This window comes from Ovis canadensis, chromosome 5 (assembly GCF_042477335.2).
Source record: "Ovis canadensis isolate MfBH-ARS-UI-01 breed Bighorn chromosome 5, ARS-UI_OviCan_v2, whole genome shotgun sequence".
NCBI lineage: Eukaryota > Metazoa > Chordata > Mammalia > Artiodactyla > Bovidae > Ovis > Ovis canadensis.
The window spans coordinates 84426826-84450592 of NC_091249.1; the positions used below are offsets into that span (position 1 = coordinate 84426826).

A 23767-nucleotide genomic window follows, 5' to 3' on the forward strand; every position below is an offset into this window, starting at 1 on the left:
GGCGGATGACTACACGGGCTGGTTGCGAGGCTTCCAAGTGATATGCATATGAAGTGGCTGGCACAGGGCTGGGTGTGTAGAAAGGGACCAGTAAACAATGCAGCCACCCCATCAGGACAATGATTACGTGGCACCATCAGAGCCAACTCACCTGCAAGTGGTGGGGTTTCTGTGTTGTCAAATTGCCCTTTTAATTAAACAACAACCAAAAGACAGCTGGGGAGGGGTGCTGTATAAGACGTGAGACCACAGAAGACAGTGGCTCTATTCGATTTATGGCACACTTATATCTAGATTATATCTAGACTGGGGCTTCCCTAGTGGCTCAGAGGATAAAGCATCTGCCTGCAATGCAGGAGAGGGGTTCAATCCCTGGGTTGGGAAGATCCCCTGGAGAAGGAAATGGCAACCCACTCCAGTATTCTTGCCTGGAGAATCCCATGGACAGAGAAGCCTGGTGGGCTACAGCCCACAGGGTCGCAATGAGTCGGACACAATTGAGCGACTTCACTCACTTATATCTAGATTATACTTACAGAAGGAGTCTCTCCAGGCTATCCTAGTGGCTCAGTGGTAAAGTATCTGCCTGCCAATGCAGGAGACATGAGTTTGATCCCTGCGTTGGGAAGATCCCCTGAAGGAGGAAGTGGCACCCCACTCCAGTATTCTTGCCTGGGAAATCCCATGGACAAAGGAGACTGGTGGGCTACAGTCTATGGGGTCACAAAAGAGTCGGACACGACTTAGCATCTGAACAACAACAGAAGTCTCTCTTCTGTTAAGGAAGGAAATGAAGTTAACTTGGTCACACAAGGACTTCCCTGGTGGTCCAGGGGTTAAGAATCTACTTAGCAATGCAGGGGATGAAAAATAAATAAATAAAACTTGATCACAGAGAGGCAAAGGGTGGTTCTGCCACTGGTCCGCCATGCACCAGCCCACAAACTCTTGCTTTTCTTCCTCTTTCCACAATCTGGAGACATGGGTCCTTGACCGGCTCCTGTTTTATGGGAGCAGAGAAAGTGCATGTGGGTGAGGGGGTTCCATCTATGCAAGACCCTCACCTGGAAGCAGCTGCAAAAACCCAAGAACCGTCATCCTTCTTATCTGGGAATTAATTATTTGCTAGGAAATTAGCAGAACTCAGAACCTCCTGAGCAAGGTGACCTCCCTTGTGGCTGACAGTTGGCCTGGGGAGAGGCGAAGGAGGAATGAATAGGATTTCAGGCTGTCATGGAAACTTTTCTTGCCTGGGGCCCCTGAGCATATGGCAGGTGTCCTGAAAAATCCATTCCTGCCACTTGAGGCTGGCTGCTGCCCTCAGACGTGTGGGTGTGTCGGGGGCTCTGCCTCTCTGTCTGAAAGGCCCCCTCCCTCTGCCATGGCAGCCACTGAACAAAGAAGTCCCCAGCGCACACCTCCCGCCCCAGCTCCCCAGACAGACGCCGGAGCCTCGGGGGACCCATGGAAATCCAAGTCTCCCGCCCCAGGGGCCTCGATGCAGACCACAGATCACAGACAGCAGCAAGCCAGAGGCCACGGCGCAGACTCCCCGAGGCCCCGCCCGAAATGCGACGCGTGTCCTGCCTTCCACTGACAGGGATGTCTCGCCAGCCCCCAGCTCCTCCCAAGACCAAAGAGAGCTGCGTGCTGACTTGGGACTTTGAAGTAGCAAGCAGGCCAGTCTCCCAGCAAGCCAGGCTGCCTTATATCACAAGGGAAAGCCAGCTGGTCCAAGGTAGAGAAAATCACAAATCCGGAAGGCTGTAAACCCAAAGCTGGCACAGGGATTATAGATAACGGCAGGTGGCAGGGTGGAAACCAAGGCAGAATGCTAAAAACTCTAATGCCATGTCTTTGGAACTGGGTGATGGTGATGAAGGGTTCGCAGCAGTGTGCCAGGGACAGACAAAGCCACTGGAGAAAACGGGCATGGTCTTCTTGAAGCATCAGTGGAAGTCAAAGAATGGGGAAGGGCCCCCTGTAACAAAATAGGACAATAACATAATGTAGCGACGAAGGCAAAATCTGATTAGATGGCAAGGAAATGTGACTGCAGCTGGTCACTTTGGGGTATCTGCTCTTCTGCATTAAGGGCAACTTGGAGAAGTGTGGGCGCCCCACTCTAAGGGAACCCTTGGCTCCACTCATTTCCTTTAGTCCACAAATACTATATTCTGAGGCCTTCCTATGTGCTCCTTTCCCCTCTGAAACTCACTGCTTAGTGGGAGTGTGCTGCTCAGTCACTCAGTCCTGTCTGACTCTTGGACTGTGGCCTGCAGGTTGGACTGTGACCCCATGGATTGTAGCCTGCAGGTTCCTCTGTCCATGGGATTCTCCAGGCAAGAATGTTGGAGTAGGTAGCCATTCCCTTCTCCAGGGGCTCTTCCCGACCCAGGAATTGAACCAGCATCTCTGGAATCTCCTGCGTCTCCTGCACTGCAGGCGAATTCTTTACAGCTGAGCCATCAGGGAAGCCTGCTTAGTGGGGGAGGTGGGTTTTAATTAAAAATCCACGACACCGTGGAACTGTACATCAGAGACACCTTACATACGCACCACTCACTCTGCAGGCAGTGGTGGAGTCTTTCTTGGGGATGCAAGCGCAGGCCCCAAGTGCTGTCTAACCAAGACCAGATGGGCGGGGGAAGAGAATGGAGGCTCTGGGCAGAAGGAACAGCATATGCAAAGCTCTGTGACAGGGGAACAGAGGGACTGGCTGGAACCCAGGGATGGAAGAGGAGAAAAGCATGAGGTCAGAGAGGCAGGACCCTGACGGCTGGTCCTTTTAAGATTGTTGGCAAACCAGGGGGCGATTTTAAAGTGGCAGCATGGTATGGCAGATTGTGTTTGGACCAGACCAGGAGCATGTTCATTTCCTACCCAGGCAGACAGACAGATGGTCAAAGCCATGCTGTGTTTTAGTGAGGCCTCATTCAAAGAGGCCTGTGCCCAGGCCTGACAAGTATATGAAGGTCCTGCTTGGGCCCCACACAAGCAGTCACATTTCTAAACACGTCTAAGGACAGTGGTTGCTAGAGTTCCCCAGCCACCCACCTAGCACATTCAGAGGCCCTGTATCAGAAAGGAGGTAACATGGGGTTAAGACACAGATTCTGGCATTGTGCATTTCTGGGCTCAAATCCTATCTGCTATAGACCCAGGCAAATTTCTTAACCTCTCTGTGCTTTGGTGAAATGCAGGTATTCAAAGATCTGTCTTCTAGAGTCATTATGTAGATTCTTTTAAGATCAAGTTGCTAAAATCCTTATGCCTTATAGCCTGGTACATTTTAGATGCTAAAGAACATGTTGAGTATTATTACTATAGCTTGCATTCAGCTAGGGCTTCCCTGGTAGCTCAGACGGTAAAGAGTCTCCCTGCAGTGCGGGAGACCCATGTTTGATCCCTACATCGGGAAGATCTCCTGGAGAAGGAAATGGCAACCCACTCTAGTATTCTGGCCTGGGAAATCCCATGGATGGAGGAGCCTGGCAGGCTCCATTCCATGGGATCACAAACAGTCAGACACGACTGAGCAACTTCTCTTCTTCACATTCAGCTAAGGATGAATACAGAAGATGCACAAAGACCTGGAAACCTAGAACAATTCGGGAGCATGTGGGCTCATGGAGCAGGAGGGCACAGCGCAGGGAAGGAAGCAGGGTCCACGTACTTGCGAGCAGGAGGCAGGAGACCGCCACGGCGTAGAGCTGCTTGGAGGTGGTGATGTCATAGCGATCCAGGAAGTGATCCAGCAGGTAGACAGCCAGGTGCCGGGCAGCGGGGCAGAGCTGGCAGCGGCTGCTCAGCAGGGTCAAGATGTCAACTAAGAACCGGCGGCTCTTCAGGAGCGGGGAGTGGGCTCGGAAGGTAGGCAGCTTCAGCTCCTGGAACACGTAGGGCAGAAGAGGGGGTCAGGGCTGCCTCCCGGGAGCCTCAGGGAGCATCAATTCCCTCCATTCCCTCTTTGCTTTCCTTCAGGCCCCAGATGGCCTTCGCTCTATTCTAGAAACTCTTGGACCATGCCCCTCCCGCCCTTGCTGAGCATGTGAAGTGTCAAGAACGTGAAGACAGAGGCAAGGGAAGCAGCCTGATCATTCCCAGCAAAAGGTCGACTGCCTGAGATGCACAAGGCCATAAAACACATAAGAGGACTTAAGTTGGAGTCCCAAGTCCAAATTCAGGTTTTTCCACTCAACCAGGTTGTATGACCTTGGTCAGCCCACCTTCACCTTGGCTTCCTTTCCAACAGCTGAGGATTAAATGAAAAATGGATATAAAGCACCAAGAAGCCAGTAACCTCTCAGGGTCCTCGGCTTAATTTCCTCTATGGGTGGGATTGTGAGAAACACTGTTTTGAAAAAAATTCAGTGTAAGAAAGGTTGTTAATTCTGAGCATAAGGACTTCCCTGGTGGTCCAGTGGTTAAGACTCCATACTCCCAATGCAGGGGGGCCGGGTTCAATCCCTGGGATTGATCCCGGGGAACTAGATCCCACACACCACAACTAAGAGTTCATATGCCACAACTAAGGATCTTGTATGCCACAACTACAACATCCTGCAGGACACAATGAAGATCAGAGACCCTGAGTGCTACGGCTCAGACCTGGCCCAGCCTAATGGAAACTAGAGTACAGAGAGCTCCAAACAGCCTTCGCCCAGACTCATTAGTTGTTACTCACCTTTTCCTTCTCTATATACACACTTTTTCTAAAAGTAAGTTCCAGCCATCATATGTCCCCTTGAAGAACCTAAGCCACCCCATTTTGTTAAAGAAGACTCCATTTTAGAGTTCTGAGGAAAGAGTCTTTGGAAATCCCCTGACCTCACCCCACCACCTGCGAGCCAATTAGATCCCAGATCAGGATCTCCTGACTTTATGTTCAGGACTTATGACCTGCCAGGGAAATTCGAATTAAGCCCAGGAAATGGGAACCAATTAGAACCCGTAGCCAGTCCGGGAAATGAAAACCAATCAGAACCCAACACCTAACCCTTCCACAGAAGGTAACCAATTAGACATCTCCCAACCCGGAAACTCCCATTTTTCGAATTTTTTGCGCTAGAATACCCTATATAAGCAATGTAACCCAGAGTTCGGGGCTCCTCCCTATAGCCACTGCGTGGGTAATGGTGGGAGCCCCAGTTGGAGCTTGGTAATAAAACTCTTGCTTTTGCATTGGACATCGGCTCCCTGGTGGTCACTGGGAGATTTCGAGACTTGGGCATAACACCCTGAGGAGGTGACTTTTCCTTCATAATTTATAGACTACTGTGTCATCTGAATTTATCAGTCAAACACAAGTAAATGCAACAAGAAAACTATGTCACCCAAGATTTTGATGAATGAAAAAATTTTCTTATACCTCTACCATACATTTAACCAAGCAGATCAGACACAGTTTACTTAGGAAATGTCTTAGCAACATTTTGTCAAAAAGGGAAACAAAAAAAGAAGCAAAAATCCAGGAAAAACGTAAAGAAGAAGCTGCAGAAAAGGAACTGTGAGAGCTCACTAAGGGCAGGTCAACTGGGGGATGAGATTAAAACAAACTGGTGACCCTCCCCTGCCTAACACCCTCTCTTAACCCTCGGGCTGTGAGTAGCAACAGCTTTGGGACAAGGTGATAGCTGTTCATTCACTCATTTAAGAGATATCAATTCATTCATTTCACTCAGTAAGTATCAAGTACCTTTTGTATACCAGGCATTATTCTAGGCAGAGGGGGTATAATCAGGAATGAGACAGACACAGACATGAATGTAAGATTAAAACTGTGAAACTCTTAAAAAAAAAAAAAAAAAAGGAACAAATCTTTATGATTAGGTTAGGCAGTGGTTTCTTTGATATGACATCCAAAACAGAAGGAATAAAAAAAAAGAAAAAACTGCATAAGTTAGCCTTCAAATTTTAAAACTTTCAAAAGACACCATCAAGAAAATGTAAAGATAACCCACGGGATGGGAGAAAATATTTGGAAATCACAGATCAGTAAGAGACTCTAATTCAGAACATACAAAGAACTCTTACAAATCTTCAATAAAAAGACAAACAACCCAATTTAAAAATGGGCAAATGATTGAACAGATATTTCTTCAAAGAAGGTATAGAAATCGCCAATAAGCACATGAAAAGATGCTCAACATTATTTTAGGAAAATGCAAATCAAAACCACAATCAGATGCCACTTCACACCTACTAGAATGGCTATTATAAAAACAGAAACAGAAAATAAACACATGCTGGTGAGAATGTGAACAAATTTGAACAAATTGGAACCCTCAGACACTGCTGGTGTTAAACAGAAATGGTGCAGCCACTGTGGAAGATGATTTGGCAGCTCCTCAAAATGTAAGAGTTACCGCATGACCTAGGAATTCCAATCCTTGGTGTACACTCAGGAGAAATGGAAACAGATGACCACACAAACACTTGAACTGGAAAGTTCATAGCAGCATTATTCATAATAGCCCCCAAATGAAAACAACCCACATGTCCACCAACTGATGAATGGAAATATACGGTATACCCATCCCATAGAATATTATTATTCCACAAAAAGGAATGAAATACTGGTATGTGTTAGAACTTGGATGAACCTTGAGAACATTATGTTAAGTGAAAAAGATCCAGTCATAAAAGGCCACATATCATAGGACTCTCTTTGTATGAAATGTGCAGCACAGGAAAATCTGTTAGGGAACTGTTGACCAAAACTGTCTGCCTGGGTCAGGCATGGTAATAACCACTTGCATGAGCTGTCTCACAACAGGAGGTCAGAGATCCCCATAAGGAACACGGTGCTGCCACTGAAAACTAACCAGGAAAATCTGGGAGGGGCCAAAAGGAGAGAGGAGTCACCAACCCATAATATGTCCGGCCAACCTCCCAGAAATCCTCCCTTGGCAGAGAGAATCTGGCGCCATCAGGAAGGACCCTAGTCAGACCAAAAGTGGGCACAAGCAAGATGACTGGCCATAGACAACCTGGTAAGCTAATCCCATTACCATAAAAACTGAGACTGTGCACCACGAGGCAGAGGAACCCTCTGCCCAGGAGGAGGGAACCCCCTCCAGGGTTCCCTCATCCCACTGTTCTCTGCCTGGGCGCCCCTTCCAATAGTCTTTTGCTTTGTAAGGACATGCGTCTTCTCAGACGATTCGCTTCCGAGTGTTAGACAAGAGCCCACTCTTGGGCCCCCCTTCTGGTAACAAATCCATACAAACAGAAGTTAGATCAGCGAATGCTGGAAGCTGGGGGCAGGTGGGAAGGTTAACGGCAGGAGGAACCTGCTAATGGATACGAGGGTTCTTTTAGGAATGATTAAAATGTTCTTAGTGTCGATGGTTGCACATCTCTGTGAATACACTAAAAAGCAACTGAATGTGACTTCAAAAGGGTGAATTTTACGGTATGTGAATGATATCTCAATGAAGCTGTTATATTAAAAAAAAAAATAACAGACACATCACCCACTCTAATGGAGTTTATGGCCCTGTTGGAAAGAGATGACCATCAAAGAGTAAGGCAACTGCAGAATTCCAAAGCAGGATCAGCACTGCAGAGGAAAGCTGTGGACGCTGAAAAAGCTGCTTGTCTTCCCTGAGGGAGGGGAGATCTGCCCTCTGAAAGCGAAGCCTGGTAGAGATTTCATGCTAGGATCTCTTCTCTGACTTATTCCCCCAGAACCTGAAGCCACAACACCACTCTCTCAGTAGCCCTAAAGCTGTGATCACGGAAGGTGCCCAACGTCTGATCAACTATTTCCTGTCCCTAACATTACACATGGAGAAACCAAGTGTGACGAAGTCCTATAGCCCCAGGGCTTAACTAACAAGAAATATTAGATCTGAGACTAGAAGGATTTTAATGTATCCTTTTCCTCAACCTTTTATTTTTTTTTTTAAATCATGGAGAAAATCTTTTCTAATAAACAATTTTTAATTGAAGTATAGTTGATTCACAATATTTTGTTAATTTCAGGTTACATTAAAGTAATTCAGTTAACATATATATTTTTTCAGATTCTTTTCCAATATAGGTTATTACAAGATATTGAATACAGTTCCCTGTGCTATACAGTAAATCTTCATCTATTTTATATGCATCTGTTAATCCCATATTCCTAATTTATCCACCCCTCCTTTCCCCTTTGGTAACAAAGTTTATTTTTTATGTGTGAGTCTGTTTCTGTTTTATAAATAAATTCATTTGCATTATTTTTAGATTCCACATATAAGTGATAACACATATTTGTCTTTCTCTCTCTGACTTACTTCATTTAGTAAGTCACATGATAATGATACTCTCTAGGTCTGTCTATCCATGATGCGGCAAATGGCATTATTTCATTCTTTTTTATGGCTAAATAACAATCTGCTGTAGATATGTACCACATCTTCTTTATCCATGCATCTGCTAATGCACATTTAGGTTGCTCCCAAGTCTTGGCTATTGTGCTGCTATGAACATCGGTGTGCTTGTATCTTTTAGAGATAGAACTTTCATCTTCTCTGAATATATGCCCAGGAATGGGGTTGCTGGATGTTATCACAGATTTTCTTTTAGTTTTTTTAGGGAATGTCCATACTGTTTTCCACAGTGGTTGCACCAATTTACATTCCATTCCCTGGTGGTTCAGTGGTAAAGAATTTACCTGCAATGCAGGAGATGTGGGTTCAATCCTTGGGTCGGGAAGATACCCCCGGAGAAGGAAATGTCAACCTACTCCAGTTTTCATGACTGGGAACTCCCATGGACAGAGGAGCCTCGTGGGCTACAGTTCATACAGCTGCAAAGACTTAGCAACCAAACAACAAAACAGAGTTGAAGGGTTCCCTTCTCTCCACATCCTCTCCAGAATTTATTATGTGTAGACTTTTATAATCATGGACAAAATCTTCACTTCTTTAAGGAAAGGATTTGACTTCTTTGGGTATTTTTCATCTTCATTGTTTGATGGATTCATGCTACCACCATGGGACTTCAAGCTCCTTGAGGGTGCAAGTCTGGGTCTGCCTCTGCCCTGGTGTGACAAGAACATGGTCAGATGCCTGGAATTAAATGGTGAAGGAGTGAAGGAAGGGAGGGAGAGAGGAAGGGAGGGACTGCAGTGGTGAGTACTGACTGCCCAGGGCCCAGAGGAAGGTGTGGCCACTTGTGTAGAGTAGCAAGTCAGTGGGAACCTCAAGGAGACCTGTCTAGTCAAATTCTGGAAGGACACCTAGGAACTAACCTGTTGAAGATGAAGGGGAAAAGGAAGTTCAGCTGGAAACACAGCACCTGCAAGGCCACACTGGTGTCCCATCTGGGGAAGCTGGAGCCCTCGGAACAGCCAGAGAGGGAAAGTATGCTTGAACGAAGTAGGTTGCAAGGGTGGACGGGGTCTCAGTCTATATGTCCTGCTAAGATGGTAAAGAACCCACCTGCCAATGCAGGAGACGTAAGAGACACAGGTTCAATCCCTGGATTGGGAAGATCCCTTGGAGGAGGGCACAGCAACCCACTCCAGTATTCTTGCCTAGAAAATCCTATGGACAGAGGAGCCTGGCAGGCTACAATCTATGGGGTCGCAAGAGTTGGACACGACTGAAGGGATTTAACATGTAAGATATCCCGCCTGCCCTGTGGGCAACGGGAGCCAGTAAAGGGTTTGGAGCAGGGCAATGACAGTAAGGGGTTTAGAGCAGAATGGCCTTGCAGGGAAGAACTCTCAGTCGGTCTTGCCCTGGCTTATAGCCAGACAACTGGTAGCAGCAGCCAATTTGCGGCTGCAGCCCTCTCATCACCAGGATCCCCTCCCCACCCTCCAGCAGCCCCCACAAGCTTGCAGCCTACTTGGGTATTTCCTTTAAGCAGAGGGTTCTAAGGCTCTTGACAAGAAGCAACAACAATCTCAGATATTTAGTGTTCCATAGGCAACAGCTGCCGGAAATTAGCGAAGTGACCTTTGGCCCGGGTTGCACTGCCCTCATCCAGGCGGTTCAAAGGCTCCAAACACAAGAAGTCAGATATGCAACGTCCTGACTGCTCTCTGATTGTAGCTCAGCCCGACAGAGCTACACTCCCATCCTCTGCATTTTCCCTTGTGTAGGAAAAGCTCAAAGCCAGATGCTGTATGTCTTTCCTCTGCACACCCTCCTGCAGAAAGAGCCCATTGGCTTGAGCAGATTCTCTGAGGAAGCCATCGGTACATAAAACAGCTATGGACCTTTGGAACAGGCAATAATAGCTCAAGAAGGAGTCAGCAGGTAGGGCTTCATGGAAAAGGCTGTTCTCAAGGGTGTGCAGGCTTTTAGGAAGGAGAACAGCTGTCTGTGATGCTCCCCAGCTCGACTTCTGCTCATCCCTCAGACAGGTCTAATCGTCACTTACAAAGAGACGCTTTCTCTGATCCCTCACCATTCTAAATCAGGTGTCCCTTGTTAGCACGCTGTTCTTCAAGACCAGATATTTACTTATTCACGTGTCTCTTCCTGCTAAACTCTAGCTGCAAAGAGCAGGAGCCACATCCCCCCCTGCCAATACCAACTGCCCAGAGCCTAGCACAGGGGCAGGTGCTCAAAAAAATCTCTGCATAAGTTAAAAAAAGGAATGAGCATCCATCAAGAAGGCAAGGAGGAAACGTACATGCATGTTGCTAAGTGAAAGAAGGCAATCTGAAAAGCCTACATACTGTGATTCCAACTATATGACAGTCTGGACCAGGAAAAACTATGGAGAAAGTAAATAAAGATCAGTGGATGCCAGAGGCTGGGTGGGGGAGAGATGAACAGGGGGAGCACGGAGGAATTTCAGGGCAGTTAAACTACTGGGTATGGTACTACAATGGAGGATACATGTCATTCCACATTTGTCCAAACTCACAGAACGTACACCACCAAGAGTGAACCCCAGTGTAAACTGTGGTCTCGAAGTAATGTGTTTATGTAGGTCCACTACAGGAGCGCTTCCTGAGCCGCCCCTCACTGGCTGCTCCTTTCGTTTCTGGAATTCAGGTGAGGATTTGTAGGTTCACTGACTTGTTAACAAATGGACCCTTCTGGTGGGGGTTGTTGCTAGTGGAGGAGGCTGTGGATATGGAGGGGAGGCAGGGTACACGGGAAATCTCTGTACCTCCTGTTCAATATGCTCTGAACCTAAAACTGCCTGAAAACACAAAGTCAGTTAAAAAATAAGAATGAACACAAGGACATCCCTCCCTGTTCCAAATACCCTCCTCCACATTTAGGGGAACAGCCTGGCACGGAGTGCAACATTAGGCAGTTCTGGGGTGGAATCTCACCTCTACTGTTTACTAACCCTGGACATGTGAATTCTGAACCCTGGTGTCCTCACCTGAAAAGGAGGTCACACTGTCATAATGCAAAGCGTGTGGCACTTAACAGCACTTAGGCCTGCCTTTCCCTCAAACTGGGCAATCAACCTTCAGATAAGTTGAGCTTATTTGCCTCGGTCGGGCTCTCAAAGGATCCTGATTTGTACTGCTGAAGAAGGCATTCCACCTGAGGGTTTATAGCTGGGCTGGGGTCGGGAGAGGGGGGTGGCGGTGCAGAGAAAGCTGCCTGCCTCCACATGCTCTGCAGAGACTGAGAGCCAAAGGAAATTAGCACTCTGAGCCTTCACTTCTGCTCAGCACCTCAGAGCAGGGCGATTCTTTGGGAAATGAACAACAAACCAGGACGCCAGCATGCCTACCCTGTTTAGTTGAGAGTCTGGCCAATTATTCCCCTAACCCAATTGTGAGTGGGGGGTGGAGGGGCGCCAGGGAGGGTTGGGGTGGGGGGTGGGGAAGGCATCCATTACAAGGGCTTTGCTCTAAGGATCGCATTCCTCCCAGAGCACTCTTGACCTAAGGCAGCTCGAAGCAGCTGGGTGCACGAAGCCAGCCCCTCTGCTGAGCCGCCTGAATTCCAGGAACAAAAGAGCAGCCAGCGAGGGGCGGCTCAGAAAGCGCTCCTGGATTAGGCAGGCACTTGGCAGGCAGGCAGGCAGCTGCTGGCAAGGGCGAAAACGGGGCAGGAACTGGCCAGGCAGGGTGACCCTGCTCATGACGGGGCCAGGGGCAGCATCAGTGTGGCCAGCACAAAAGCCACACTGAGAAGGGGCGGGGCAGAGGCTTCCTGAAACTCTCCCTTCCTAGACCTTTATCACCTGAGCCAGACGGGAGAGCTTTTTATTTGCCCTCCCAGAAGGTTGATTGCCCAGTTTGAGCAGGTGGGGGCACAAAGACAGATGGTTGTGATGGGGTTGGGGAGGGTGGGCAGGTGGGACTCCACCTTTAAAAAAAACACAAAAAAACTGCTTTTGCTATGTCAGTTGTTATTGTTTAGTCGCTAAGTCGTGTCCGATTCTTTTGCGACCCCATGGACTGTAGCCCACGAGGCTCCTCTGTCCATGGAATTTCGCAGGCAAGAATAGTGGAATGGTTGCCATGCTCTCCTCCAGGGGATCTTCCCGAGCCAGGGACTGATCTGGATCTGGTACAGCTAAGGGCAAATGAACATCTGGTGAATGAGGGGGTGAATGTATTCATGGATGAATGGAGTGTTCTGTGATGAACACAGGTACAACCCAATCAACACCAACTGGGGGAACTTCCCTCCACCTGGAGCCTTCTCTGCCCTCCTCTCCCAGATCTCCCTTACCTTGTCCTGTACCCTTCCCTGGGGGTAACCAAGATGGTTGGGGGACAGTCCCAGGGTGAGAAGCTCCAGAAGTGCCATCCTGGAGGAGAGGAAGGTGATGGGTGTCAAGACAGGCTGGAGTCCTTTAGAAACACTCTCCTCCTGCCCAGAGGCTCTTCCAGAGGCTTACAAAGCAGAAAGAGGACTGCCTGAGAGGGGCAGGGCTCCACGAAAGACCAGGGACAAGTGAATCATGACCTACATGAAGCCCCAAACCAAGTTACACACAGAGAAGGCAAGGCCGCCTGGAGTGCAGGCGTCCAGACCTCTCCCTCACCCCCAGCACAGAGGCACTGACCTTGGCAGAGGTGCAAACCCTGCCTACCTGCACTGTGCTCAGATGTGACTGGGAACAGGAGCAAGGCCAGCTCCAAGGGCAGGCTGATAGACCTGGAGCCCACAGCCAGGAGAGCTGGGTGGGGACCCCAGCCTGTCACTGCTGCAGGACAGATGGGCAGGAAATTCAGAGTGTGCTCCTCATACACAGGCTCTGCTCACATTTTGAGGCTAACCTCAGAGGGCTCTGAAGGTCACATGCACTGTGAAAGTTCAGCCAGTCACCCTGGTTTCTCACGATGGGAGGAAAGGAAGTCTTCATTTGACCCCATGGTGTCTTGCGCTGTGTTACTTTCTAATTGCCTCTTAACCCACTCTTCCTGCCGATCTCAACTTAAAGGTCACTTCTGAAGAGAGTGTCCCCAGGGAATGCCCCTGTCAGAACTCAGGGGCATCCAGGACTTTCTATCCATCTCTCCATCCATCAATCCACTGTCCTTCTTCATCCCTGACAGCAGACATAATGAGGACAGGGGCTGGGTTTGTCTTGTTCAGCTCCAGGACACCAATGCCTGACACAAAAGAGATACTCAATTCTTCTAATCTCCATATTTTGGGAACGGTAAATACTTGAAATGAAAAGGCAGGAAAAAACGAGTTGCTCCTGATTTATGTTGAATAAAACTATTCATCTAGCTGGGCAATTCAAACTACTCAAAGCCTGGCAGTGTAGGGGTGGGGGTTGGGGATGATGCTGAATTCCAGGGGAAAGGGAATGTTGTCCTTGCCTCTCAGTGGCATGTCCCTCAGTCTACCCAACAGCAAAGAGGGTAGGGTAACCAAGGAGGAAGGAGGTCAGTGTTTACAGAGGACTGGAAGCTTTAAGAACCTAAATCATACCCTCCATACTTGGTCATTCCAAAGATACTGCTTGCTGACATGTGTCCCATGACAACCCAGCCCCTGAAGAGGATTCTGTGGGCCACTAGTTTGGGGAACACTGCATACCACATTCTGTGTACACGCTCAGGCACTCAGTTGTGTCCAACTCTTTGTGATACCATGCACTGTCGTGTACCACCCCCCCCCCACCCCCGCAGGCTCCTCTGTCTATGGGATTCTTCAGGCAAGAATACTGGAGTGGGTTGCCATTTCCTACACCAGGGGATCTTCCTGACCCAGGGATCAAAGTGGTGTCTTCCTGAAAGTCTCCTGCACTACAGACAGAGTCTTACCTCTGAGCCACCAGGGAAGCCCAGGACTACATTGTTCCTTCCTAAAAAGCATCATATATTAGCCCATTAGAGGCCCAGAAATATGTGTTCAGAAAAAACTCACAGTTTTGTGAAATTCTGAGTTAAATTTACCCATTGACCACTATCACCCCCACCCAGCCTTTTCGGTGATTTATGGTGCTGGCAGCTGAGACCCCAGCACATCTGCAATGCAAGACTCTGGTGAAAATCCCTGGCACACTGCCTAGTAATCTGATAACTCTAAATTTAGAGACTAACTGAAAAGTTTGCCGAGATGGAAAACCACAGCTTCCACCTGCAGAATGGCCCCTGCTAAGAACTTCCACATGGCAGTGGTATTAAGGAGCCTAGGAACGGGCACAAGAGGTCAAAGACGCCGGCCACAGAAGCCCCAGGCAGCCAGGTGCTGGGTGCCCTGCCTTGAGGGGTCCAGGGACTGGGCCCCAGATTAACCCGCGCCCACCCTGGCCCATCTCACGCCTGTGCTGTGAACGCGTGCTCAGTCACCTCAGTTGTGTCCGACTCTTTGCAACCCTATGAACTGTAGATCACTGTCTATGGGGGGGATTCTCCAGGCAAGAATACTGGAGTGGGTTGCCATGCCCTCCTCCAGGGGGTCTTCCCAACCCAGGGATCAAACCTGTGTCTCCCACAACTCCTGCATTGCAGGCACATTCGTTACTGCTGAGCCACCAGGGAAGCCCATCTCACACAAATATATTTATATATATAACTGGCAGCATCCTGTCCTCCATAAACACAGACCTGGGTTCCTCCTTGATTCTCTGTTGTTACTGGATAGACTGAGGTACATACTACCCCAAGGCAAGGACAGAGCTTTCTCTCTCTCCTGGATTACATCTCCCCTCTGGTCTCCATGAGAATCTGGACTTGCTCCTTATGATGAATAGTTTTATATAACCTCGCATTTCATATATATATATATCATATATATATATATCATATATCACATAATTTGAAAGCTTATATGTCATTAGCCAGACACTAAATCTCATGCATTTTGTCCTCTTATCCTCCAACAGGCCCACGAGATGGGGATCATTGGTGTCCTCGTGTTCCAGCCCAGGATGGCTCAGAGAAGCTAAGTAACCTGCTGAAGGACATCGAGGTAATGAAGGACATATCTGAGTCTGGGCTTTCTGACTCTGTGTGCTTAACACTATGTTTTGGGGCCTCCATGGGATAATTTAGGCTTGTGTTTTCCTTCCAAAATAATGTTATACGAAATCGTTCATAAAATAAAGGCAATGGCACCCCACTCCAGTACTCTTGCCTGGAAAATCTCATGGACGGAGGAGCCTGGTGGGCTGCAGTCCATGGGGTTGCTAAGAGTTGGACACTACTGAAGCAACTTAGCAGCAGCAGCACCACTATACAAATTTTAGAAAATATGATAAGTACTAAGAACATTAAATTACCAGTGATCCCGCACTGGGAGATAACTGTGAGTCCATACAAGTCTCGTTACATGCCCTTCTGACATTGCTTCTCTACACAGAGATGCCCCCCAACAACTTAACCCAATTCAGGCTCTCTCAACACTCCCTGTCTTGAGGTGGGCCCAGGCAGGGGAACTGCCACTAACACTAGCAGAACCCAGGAGACTGAGGCTCAGAAGTGCAATGGCCCAGGCCACACTGCAGGTCAGTGGCAAATCCTGGCGTGGACATCAGAGGAGCTGGCTGGGCCTGGGGTGGGACACAGCTTTGAGTGTGACAACTGCTGCATAAACAGGCCAAGGTGCAGAGCAGGGCCGAGCTGCCCTCCCACACCAGCCACTGAAAGAAACCCACTCGGGGTCTCCTCCCATGTGCCTCCCACCAAGCTCTTACTCCCTGCTGCCAACTGCTGCCTCTCTAGGGAGGCTGGGCCTCCAGGCACCGGGCCAGCTGCTTGGGAAACAGCTCCAGGGCTTGAGTCCGCCTGAGAACAAAGAGCAGCAAGACGGTGAAGAAACACCATGGGTAACCAAGGTGACCAACAGGAAGTAGAGACTTGCAAATGGAAAGGGAGAAAGAAAGGGGAGGGGTGGGCTGATTCTTCAGAGGCCTCAGGAGGACAGGCCACAGACCTGGGAGGCCCTGCAAAGCCGGAGGATCACCCACCCCTTCCCTCCCCTCGCAAGCCGATTGCTTCATAGAGCCCGAGGAGGCATTTTCCGTAAAGAATCAACTTCTCTGCGGGAACATTATTTCAACATCCTCGAGAGGGTGGCCTGCAGTACATGAAGCCAACAAGGCTGGTCACATCCTCTCCTGCTGATGTCTGGCCTGCAGCTTCCTTCCAGCAAAGAGAGGTCACCCTGAGCCACCCCACCTCTTGTGGGGACCCCCTGAACTCTGCAAATCATAGGAGGGCTAGCTCCAAACACACTTCCTCATTCCCAGGAGACAGAGCTACTGCCCTTCAGGGCACAAAGGCAAGTCTGAGCACCCACCACCCCGGCTTCCAATCACAGGTGACACCCTTACACCGCCTCCCCGCCCCCCCATAAAATGCCAGCACCCCCCTGAGTTCTTAACAGCTTCCTGATACGACCCTGTCCCACACCTTCTGTACTGGAGGTGCCCCTCATTCTTCCACACCCTCTGCCACCTAGGGACATGGGTCATGGTGTGCCCCCTTCCACGCTGGTTCCTTGCAATAGGCCCAACCCTCACAACTCTTGTCCTTCTCCCCTGGGTCACCACTCCTAAGCTGCGGCTTTCACTCCACACTTTCAGCTACCTGCCCTCATTTCCAGATTCCTCTTGATGCATTCTCCTGGGCATCCTGACCCTACTGTGCAGCCAGAAATGGGTCGGTAGTGGTAGTGGTAACCACCACCACTAAGCCCCAGCTGCTCCAGCTGGGATTCCAGTCCCCTGCTGACCTGGGCTCCTGCACCTGTGGCCAGTTGATCACAGGCACTGGAATCTGGGGATCTACTGAAACATGGAGGCTGCCCCCTGGTACTGAGTTGGATGGCATCTCCGCCAGACTCACATCCGCCAGAACCCTAGAACGTGACCTTATTTGGAAATAGTGTCTTTACAGAGGCAATCAAGATAAAATGAGGTCATAGTGGATTAGAGTGGGCCCTAATCCAATGACTGGTGTCCTTATAGGAAGAGAAAACAGAGACACGCAGACACACAAAGGGAAGACTAGAGACACACAGACACACAGAGGGAAGACCAAGCAAAGACAAACACAGGAAGAGGGCCGGGTGAGGATGGAGGCAGAGACCAGACTGATAAAGCTACACGCCAAGGAATGTCAAGCATGGCCAGCAACCACCATATGTTGGAGATCCTCCCTTCAAGCCTCTGGAGGGAGCACCATGCTGTAAACACCCTGATTTCAAGACTTCTGGCCTCCAGAACTACAAGGGAATACACTTCTGCTATTGTAAGCCACCCAGTTTGAGGCAGCCCTAGGAATCTACTATACTCCCCATTTCCTGTCTTGCTGACTCAGTCCTCCTGGGATGGAGCTGGGCATCTCTCTGCACTTTACAGGCACTTCATGTGAGCCTGATGCTCAGCTGTAAGCTCCATGAAGGTGGAGAATTTTATTTGCTCACCACTTATATCCCCAGTGGCTAGCAGTGCTGGCATGTGATCAGCTGCTAAAAGACATGTGCTGAATGAAAGAATGAAGGTGGACCAGCATGCAACAACTAACTCCACTTGGTCAGGGCATTTCAGTTCTTTTCAGTCACTCAGCTGTGTCCGACTCTTTGCGACCTCTTGGACTGCAGCACACCAGGCTTCCCTGTCCATCACCAACTCCTGGAGTTCACTCAAACTCACGTTCATCGAGTCGGTGATGCCATTCAACCATCTCATCCTCTGTTGCCCGCTTCTCCTCCTGCCTTCAATCTTTCCCAGCATCAGGGTCTTTTCAAATGAGACAGTTCTTCACATCAGGTGGCCAAAGTACTGGAGTTTCAGATTCACCATCAGTCCTTCCAATGAATATTCAGGGTTAATTTCCTTTAGGATTGACTGGTTTGATCTCTTCACAGTCCAAGAGACTCTCAAGAGTGTTCTCCAACACCACAGTTCAAAAGCATCAATTCTTTGGTGATCAACTTTCTTTATAGTCCAACTCTCACATCCATACATGACAACTGGAAAAACCATAGCTTTGACTAGATGGACCTTTGTTGGCAAAGTAATGTCTCTGCTTTTTAATATGCTGTCTAGGTTGGTCATAGCTTTTATTCCAAGGAGCAAGCGTCTTTTAATTTCATGGCTGCAGTCACCACCTGCAGTGATTTTGGAGCCCCCAAAAGTAAAGTCTGTCACTGTTTCCATTGTTTCCCCATCTATTTGCCATGAAGTGATGGGACTGGATGCCATGATCTTAGTTTTCTGAATGCTGATTTATAAGCCAGCTTTTTCACTCTCCTCTTTCACTTTCATCAAAAGGCTCTTTACTTCTTCACTTTCTGCCCTAAGAGTGGTGTCATCTGCATGTCTGAGATTACTGATATTTCTCCCAGCGATCTTGATTCCAGCTTGTGCTTCATCCAGCCCAGAATTTCGCATGCTGTACACTGCGTATAAGTTAAATCAGCAGAGTGACAATATACAGCCTTGAAGTACTCCTTTCCCAAATTAAGCAACATTAACAATTAAATGAGATAATGTGCATCAAACATTCAACAATGTCTGGCATGTGGTACCCGATAAACACCTACTCCCTTAATTTAGAGGGCAGTGGGAGTCTTGAAAAATTACACAGAAACTAGCAATTGCTGGAAGGAGCATTCCAACAACAATCTTCACCATGAAAAAGGCCAATTCCTCAGCAATGGAAAATCACTTTGTTCCAACAAGTAAGAAACATTAAGTCTTTCACTCTGTTTGTTAACTGGTTCCTATGATCCTATTGCCTAATACTCTCAAGTCTTCCCACTTCCTGCCCTGGTTCAGAGGCCATCTCTTTAGAACACTGCCAACACCTAGGTCTTCAAGGCCAAGGATATTTTCCAGTGATCCAGCCCCCATTCCTCAGAGTTTTCTATGTCTCAGGATAAGTGTAAATGTCTACTGAGACCCATATCCCAGAGCCGATACTCCTGGTTCACCTGCCCGCCCCCTACTCATCAGACTGCCCCAGGCAGACCACCAATGCATGATTACCATATGCTGCAGCCCTGGGCCCTAGTAGATGACATTCCTCTATGTCTCACCTTTTGGAAGCTTTTCATATTTCCCTAGGCAATGGGATGTCATCATGGGTATAGTGGTTAAGAGTGTGCACTTTGGAGCCAGTCTGCCTGGGTTCAAATTTTGGCTCTTTCATCTACCTGATGCATGACCTTGGATAAGTTATTTAACTCTGTAAACTTTAGCATCTGTCTCATCTGTAAAGTGGGGGTAAAATGAAGATAATTTAGTACCTACTAGAGGACTTAGGGGATTCCCAGATGGCACTAGCAATAAAGAATCTGCCTGCCAATGCAGGAGACTTAAGAGACGCAGGTTCAATCCCTGGATCGGGAAGATCTCCTGGAGGGGGGCATGGCAACCCACTCCAGTATTCTTGCCTAGAGAATGGACACTGTCCACCAGGTTCCTCTGTCCATGGGATCACAAAGAGTTAGACATGACTGAAGTGACTTAGCAGCAAGAGCAGAGGATTTAGATAATGGGAGGTAACATAAGTCAGGCACACAACAAGCACCCATTAATGGGGAAGAGTTTAGCTAACTTTGACAAATACAATGGCCAGAGTGGTCTGAGATGATTATCCTCAGTTGTACTAAGAATAACCCCCCAGGAGTGAGGCCAGGGGCTGTGATATCTTCTGTACAGCTTCTCGGTGTCTGCAGGTGACACACGAGGTTTTGTGACCCCATGGACTGAAACACACCAGGCTTTCCTGTCCATCACCATCTCCCAGAGCTTCCTCAAATTCATGCCCACTGAATCAGTGATGCCATCCAACAATCTCATCCTCTGTTGTCCCCTTCTCCTCCTGCCTTCAATCTTTCCCAGCATCAGGGTCTTTTCAAATGAATCAGTTCTTCACATCACGTGGCCAAAGTACTAGAGTTTCAGCTTCAGCATCAGTCCTTCCAATAAACACTGAGGGTTGATTTCCTTTAGGATGGACTGGTTTGATTTCCTTGCAGTCCAAGGAACTCTCAAGAGTCTTCTCCAACACCACAGTTCAAAAGCATCAATTCCTCGGTGCTCAGCCTTCTTTATGGTCCAGCTCTCACATCCATACATGACTACTGGAAAAACCACTGCACTGCCTGATGAAGAAGTGGTTGGCCAACAAGGCATGGGACAGTCCAAGGAAATGAGCCAAAATTTGCCTTCCCAGACTCAGAGCCAGGCCACCCTTCCTCCTGATCTGACTGCTGTATCCCTTTCACCCAAAACAGGCTTCCAGAGAGGATTCCTAGCTGGGAAGGTGCTGCTAGTGGTTTGACCAAAATTCCCCCAGAATTTATGGCCCATATTAAAAGAAACCATTGTAAGGACTTCTATGGGTGTTTAATAGCTAAGACTCCAAGCTCCCAATGCTGAGAGCCAAGGTTTGACCCTGATCGGGGAACCAGATCCCACATGCCACAACTAAAGATCCTGCAGGGTGAAACTATGACCCAGCGCAGCCAAATAAATTTTTTTTTTAAAAAGTAACCATGCAAAAGAAACCCTGAAATGTTAAGGGGATAACAGGGCATTGCATCTGCATCTTGGTCTGCATCTTGATCCAGGAGAGGAAAAAAATGCCTAAAGAAAGAAAAAGGTGATGATAAGGCAAATGTGTTAAAGTGTTTACAACCATGTACTGTGCTGGCAACTCTGCTAAGTTTGAAATTATTTCAAAACAGAAAGTTAACACAAGAGACCCATGAGAGATTTCCACTCAGAGCCAACAGCTCTGTACCACTAGCCTCCGTCTTCTCACCTCCCTGTGTGGGTGCCCGGGTGTTGCCCCGCCGCCAGGGGAAGTTCCTGTTACACATCACTGCCTTCAAGGCTGCATGCAACTCTGCTTGTTGAAAGTCAGATTCCGGACAGCAGATCTCGAGGTTTTAAGGTCCCAGCTCTTCCACTTAATGGCCAAGTGCTGAAGTCCTTGGAGGCTGTTACTCTCCCAGCAGACGGAGTTACTGGCAGCCATGCTACCTACCCCACTAGGCAGTGAGGTCCAGGAAGGTGAGGTGTGGACTATAAGGCACAGACCCCAGACCAGGCGTCCGTGATGAGCACATAGCAATGGGGGGCGGGGAGCTGCTCATATGCAGCAGCTGCTCTGCTCAGAACTGGGGAGTTACAGTCCCAGCCTGCCATCCAGGGAGATCCAAACGGAGTAATTCCATTAATAAGTATACAATTACAAATTGTGCTGAGTGCTGAAGGAATAATCAAGGGTTGTCTAAGAACACAGCAGCAGCCCACACTGACCTTGTATGGCAGCTAGGGAAGGTTCTTCTGAGGAAGTGATGTTTGATTGACAGCTAGAGAACAAGAAGGTTACAGCATGTCCTAGTCCCACAGAATAGGGAAGTATACAAGCCAAACTTAACAGTGAAATTAAGGACACCAGGAGGAAGTAATAGGTCAAATCAAGAATATGGGGTGTCCTTCAGGACATATGACCTGCTTTAGCCAAAATTCAATGGCATGAAAAATAATTTTTTAAGGCAATGGGAGGCAAGGAGACCATTATAGAATGAAAGGCTTAAGAATAATTTTTAAAAACCTACCGAATAGTAGAAGTTATCTGCAATGATATGACTGATACAATTCAACAGATCAAATACAAATCAAAAAAACAAACAACTGGATTTTAAAACGGGTAGAACTAAACAAATATTTTTCTAAAAGGGAATGCAGATGGCCAACAGGCATATGAAAAGATGCTCAACATCAATAATCATCAGGGAAATGCAAATGAAAACCACGAGATATCACCTGACATCTATAGAATGGCCATCATCAAAAAGAACACAAGTAATGGACTTCCTTGGGGGTACAGTGGATAAGAATCCACCTGCCAATGCAGGAGACAAGGGTTTGATCCCTGGTTTGGGAAGATTCCACGTGCCACAGAGCAACTAAGCCAGCGTTCCAAACTACTGAGCCCCTCCTCTAAAGCCCTGAGAACCACAGCTAACAAAACCACGTGCTGCAACTACTGAAGCCTGTGAGCCCTAGTACCTGATTGCCTAAAGCTGGTGCTTCAAAACAATAGAAGCCACTGCGACGAAAAATAGCCCCCCCGATTGCCGCAACTAGAGAAAGCCCATTCGCAAGAACAAAGACCCAGCACAACCAAAAGGGGGAAAAAAAAAGAATACAAATAACAAATGTTGGCAAGAGAACCCTCCTACACTACTTGTGGGAATGCAAACTGGTACAGACACTGTGGAAAACAGTATAGAGATTTTCCAAAATATTAAAATGGAACTACCATATGACCAAGCAATTCCACTCCTGGGCAGATAGCCGAAAAAACCAGAGACACAGATTCGAAAAGATACACATACTCCAGTGTTCAAAGCCACATTATTTACAACTACCAAAGTATGGAAGCAACCTAACTGTCCTTCAAAAGCTAAATGGATAAAGAAGATGTGGTGTGTACATATATACAACGGAATACTACTCAGCCCTAAAAAGGAAATTTTGCCATTTGCAGCAACATTGACAGATGCTAAGTGAAATTAAGTCAGAGAAAGGCAAATATTGTATGATATCACTTATCTGTGGAATCTAAAAAATGTAACTAGTGAATGTAACCAAAAAGAAGCAGACTCACAGATATAAACAACAAACTACTGGTTACCAACGGAGAGAGGAAAAGAGGAGGGACAATATAGGAGAAGGCGTATTTTTTTAAAGTGTTATTTCAGGATTATATTAAATCAGGTATGTGAAACTTCTGAAACTTTTATAGCACTACAGAATTTAAAGAACCTGTCATCCAATTAAGAAAAATGTAATGCATGGACCTTATCTAGATCATAATTGGAACAAAACAACTATAAAAGCCATTTATGAGACAGCTGGGAGAACTGAACATGAACTGAGACATGCTGCTGCTGCTACTGAGTCACTTCAGTCGTGTCCGACTCTGTGCGACCTCACAGACGGCAGCCCACCAGGCTCCCCCGTCCCTGGGATTCTCCAGGCAAGAACACTGGAGTGGGTTGCCATTTCCTTCTCCAATGCATGAAAGTAAAAAGTGAAAGTGAAGTCGCTCAGTTGTGTCCAACTCTTAGCGACTCCATGGACTGCAGCCTACCAGGCTCCTCTGTCCCTGGGATCCTCCAGGCAAGAATGCTGGAGTGGGTTGCCATTTCCTTCTCCAATGCATGGAACTGAGCCATAGAAGACTATTAATAAATGATAGTGAGTTTTGTAAGACTGGCATAGTTATTAAGTTTTTTTAAAATGGCCTTTATCTCTCAGTAGATATTTATGGGTGAAATGACATGCTGTCTGGAGAAGCAGCAGCAGGTACTGAAGCTAGGTGGAGAGTACACGGGGATTCACTCCACTATTCTCT

At 47.8% G+C, this 23767-nt stretch overlaps 1 protein-coding gene across 4 annotated transcripts in view; it reads right to left on the reverse strand.

The window, feature by feature from the left end:
- The window catches only part of CCNJL (cyclin J like), a 65368-nt gene that overhangs the window by 30938 nt on the left and 10663 nt on the right, over positions 1–23767 (reverse strand). For all 4 annotated transcript variants that reach the window (XM_069592536.1, XM_069592534.1, XM_069592537.1 and 1 more), the window contains one exon: positions 3677–3890. In XM_069592536.1, the coding sequence (XP_069448637.1) occupies positions 3677–3890 (214 nt within the window). The remainder of the gene's footprint in view (positions 1–3676; positions 3891–23767) is intronic.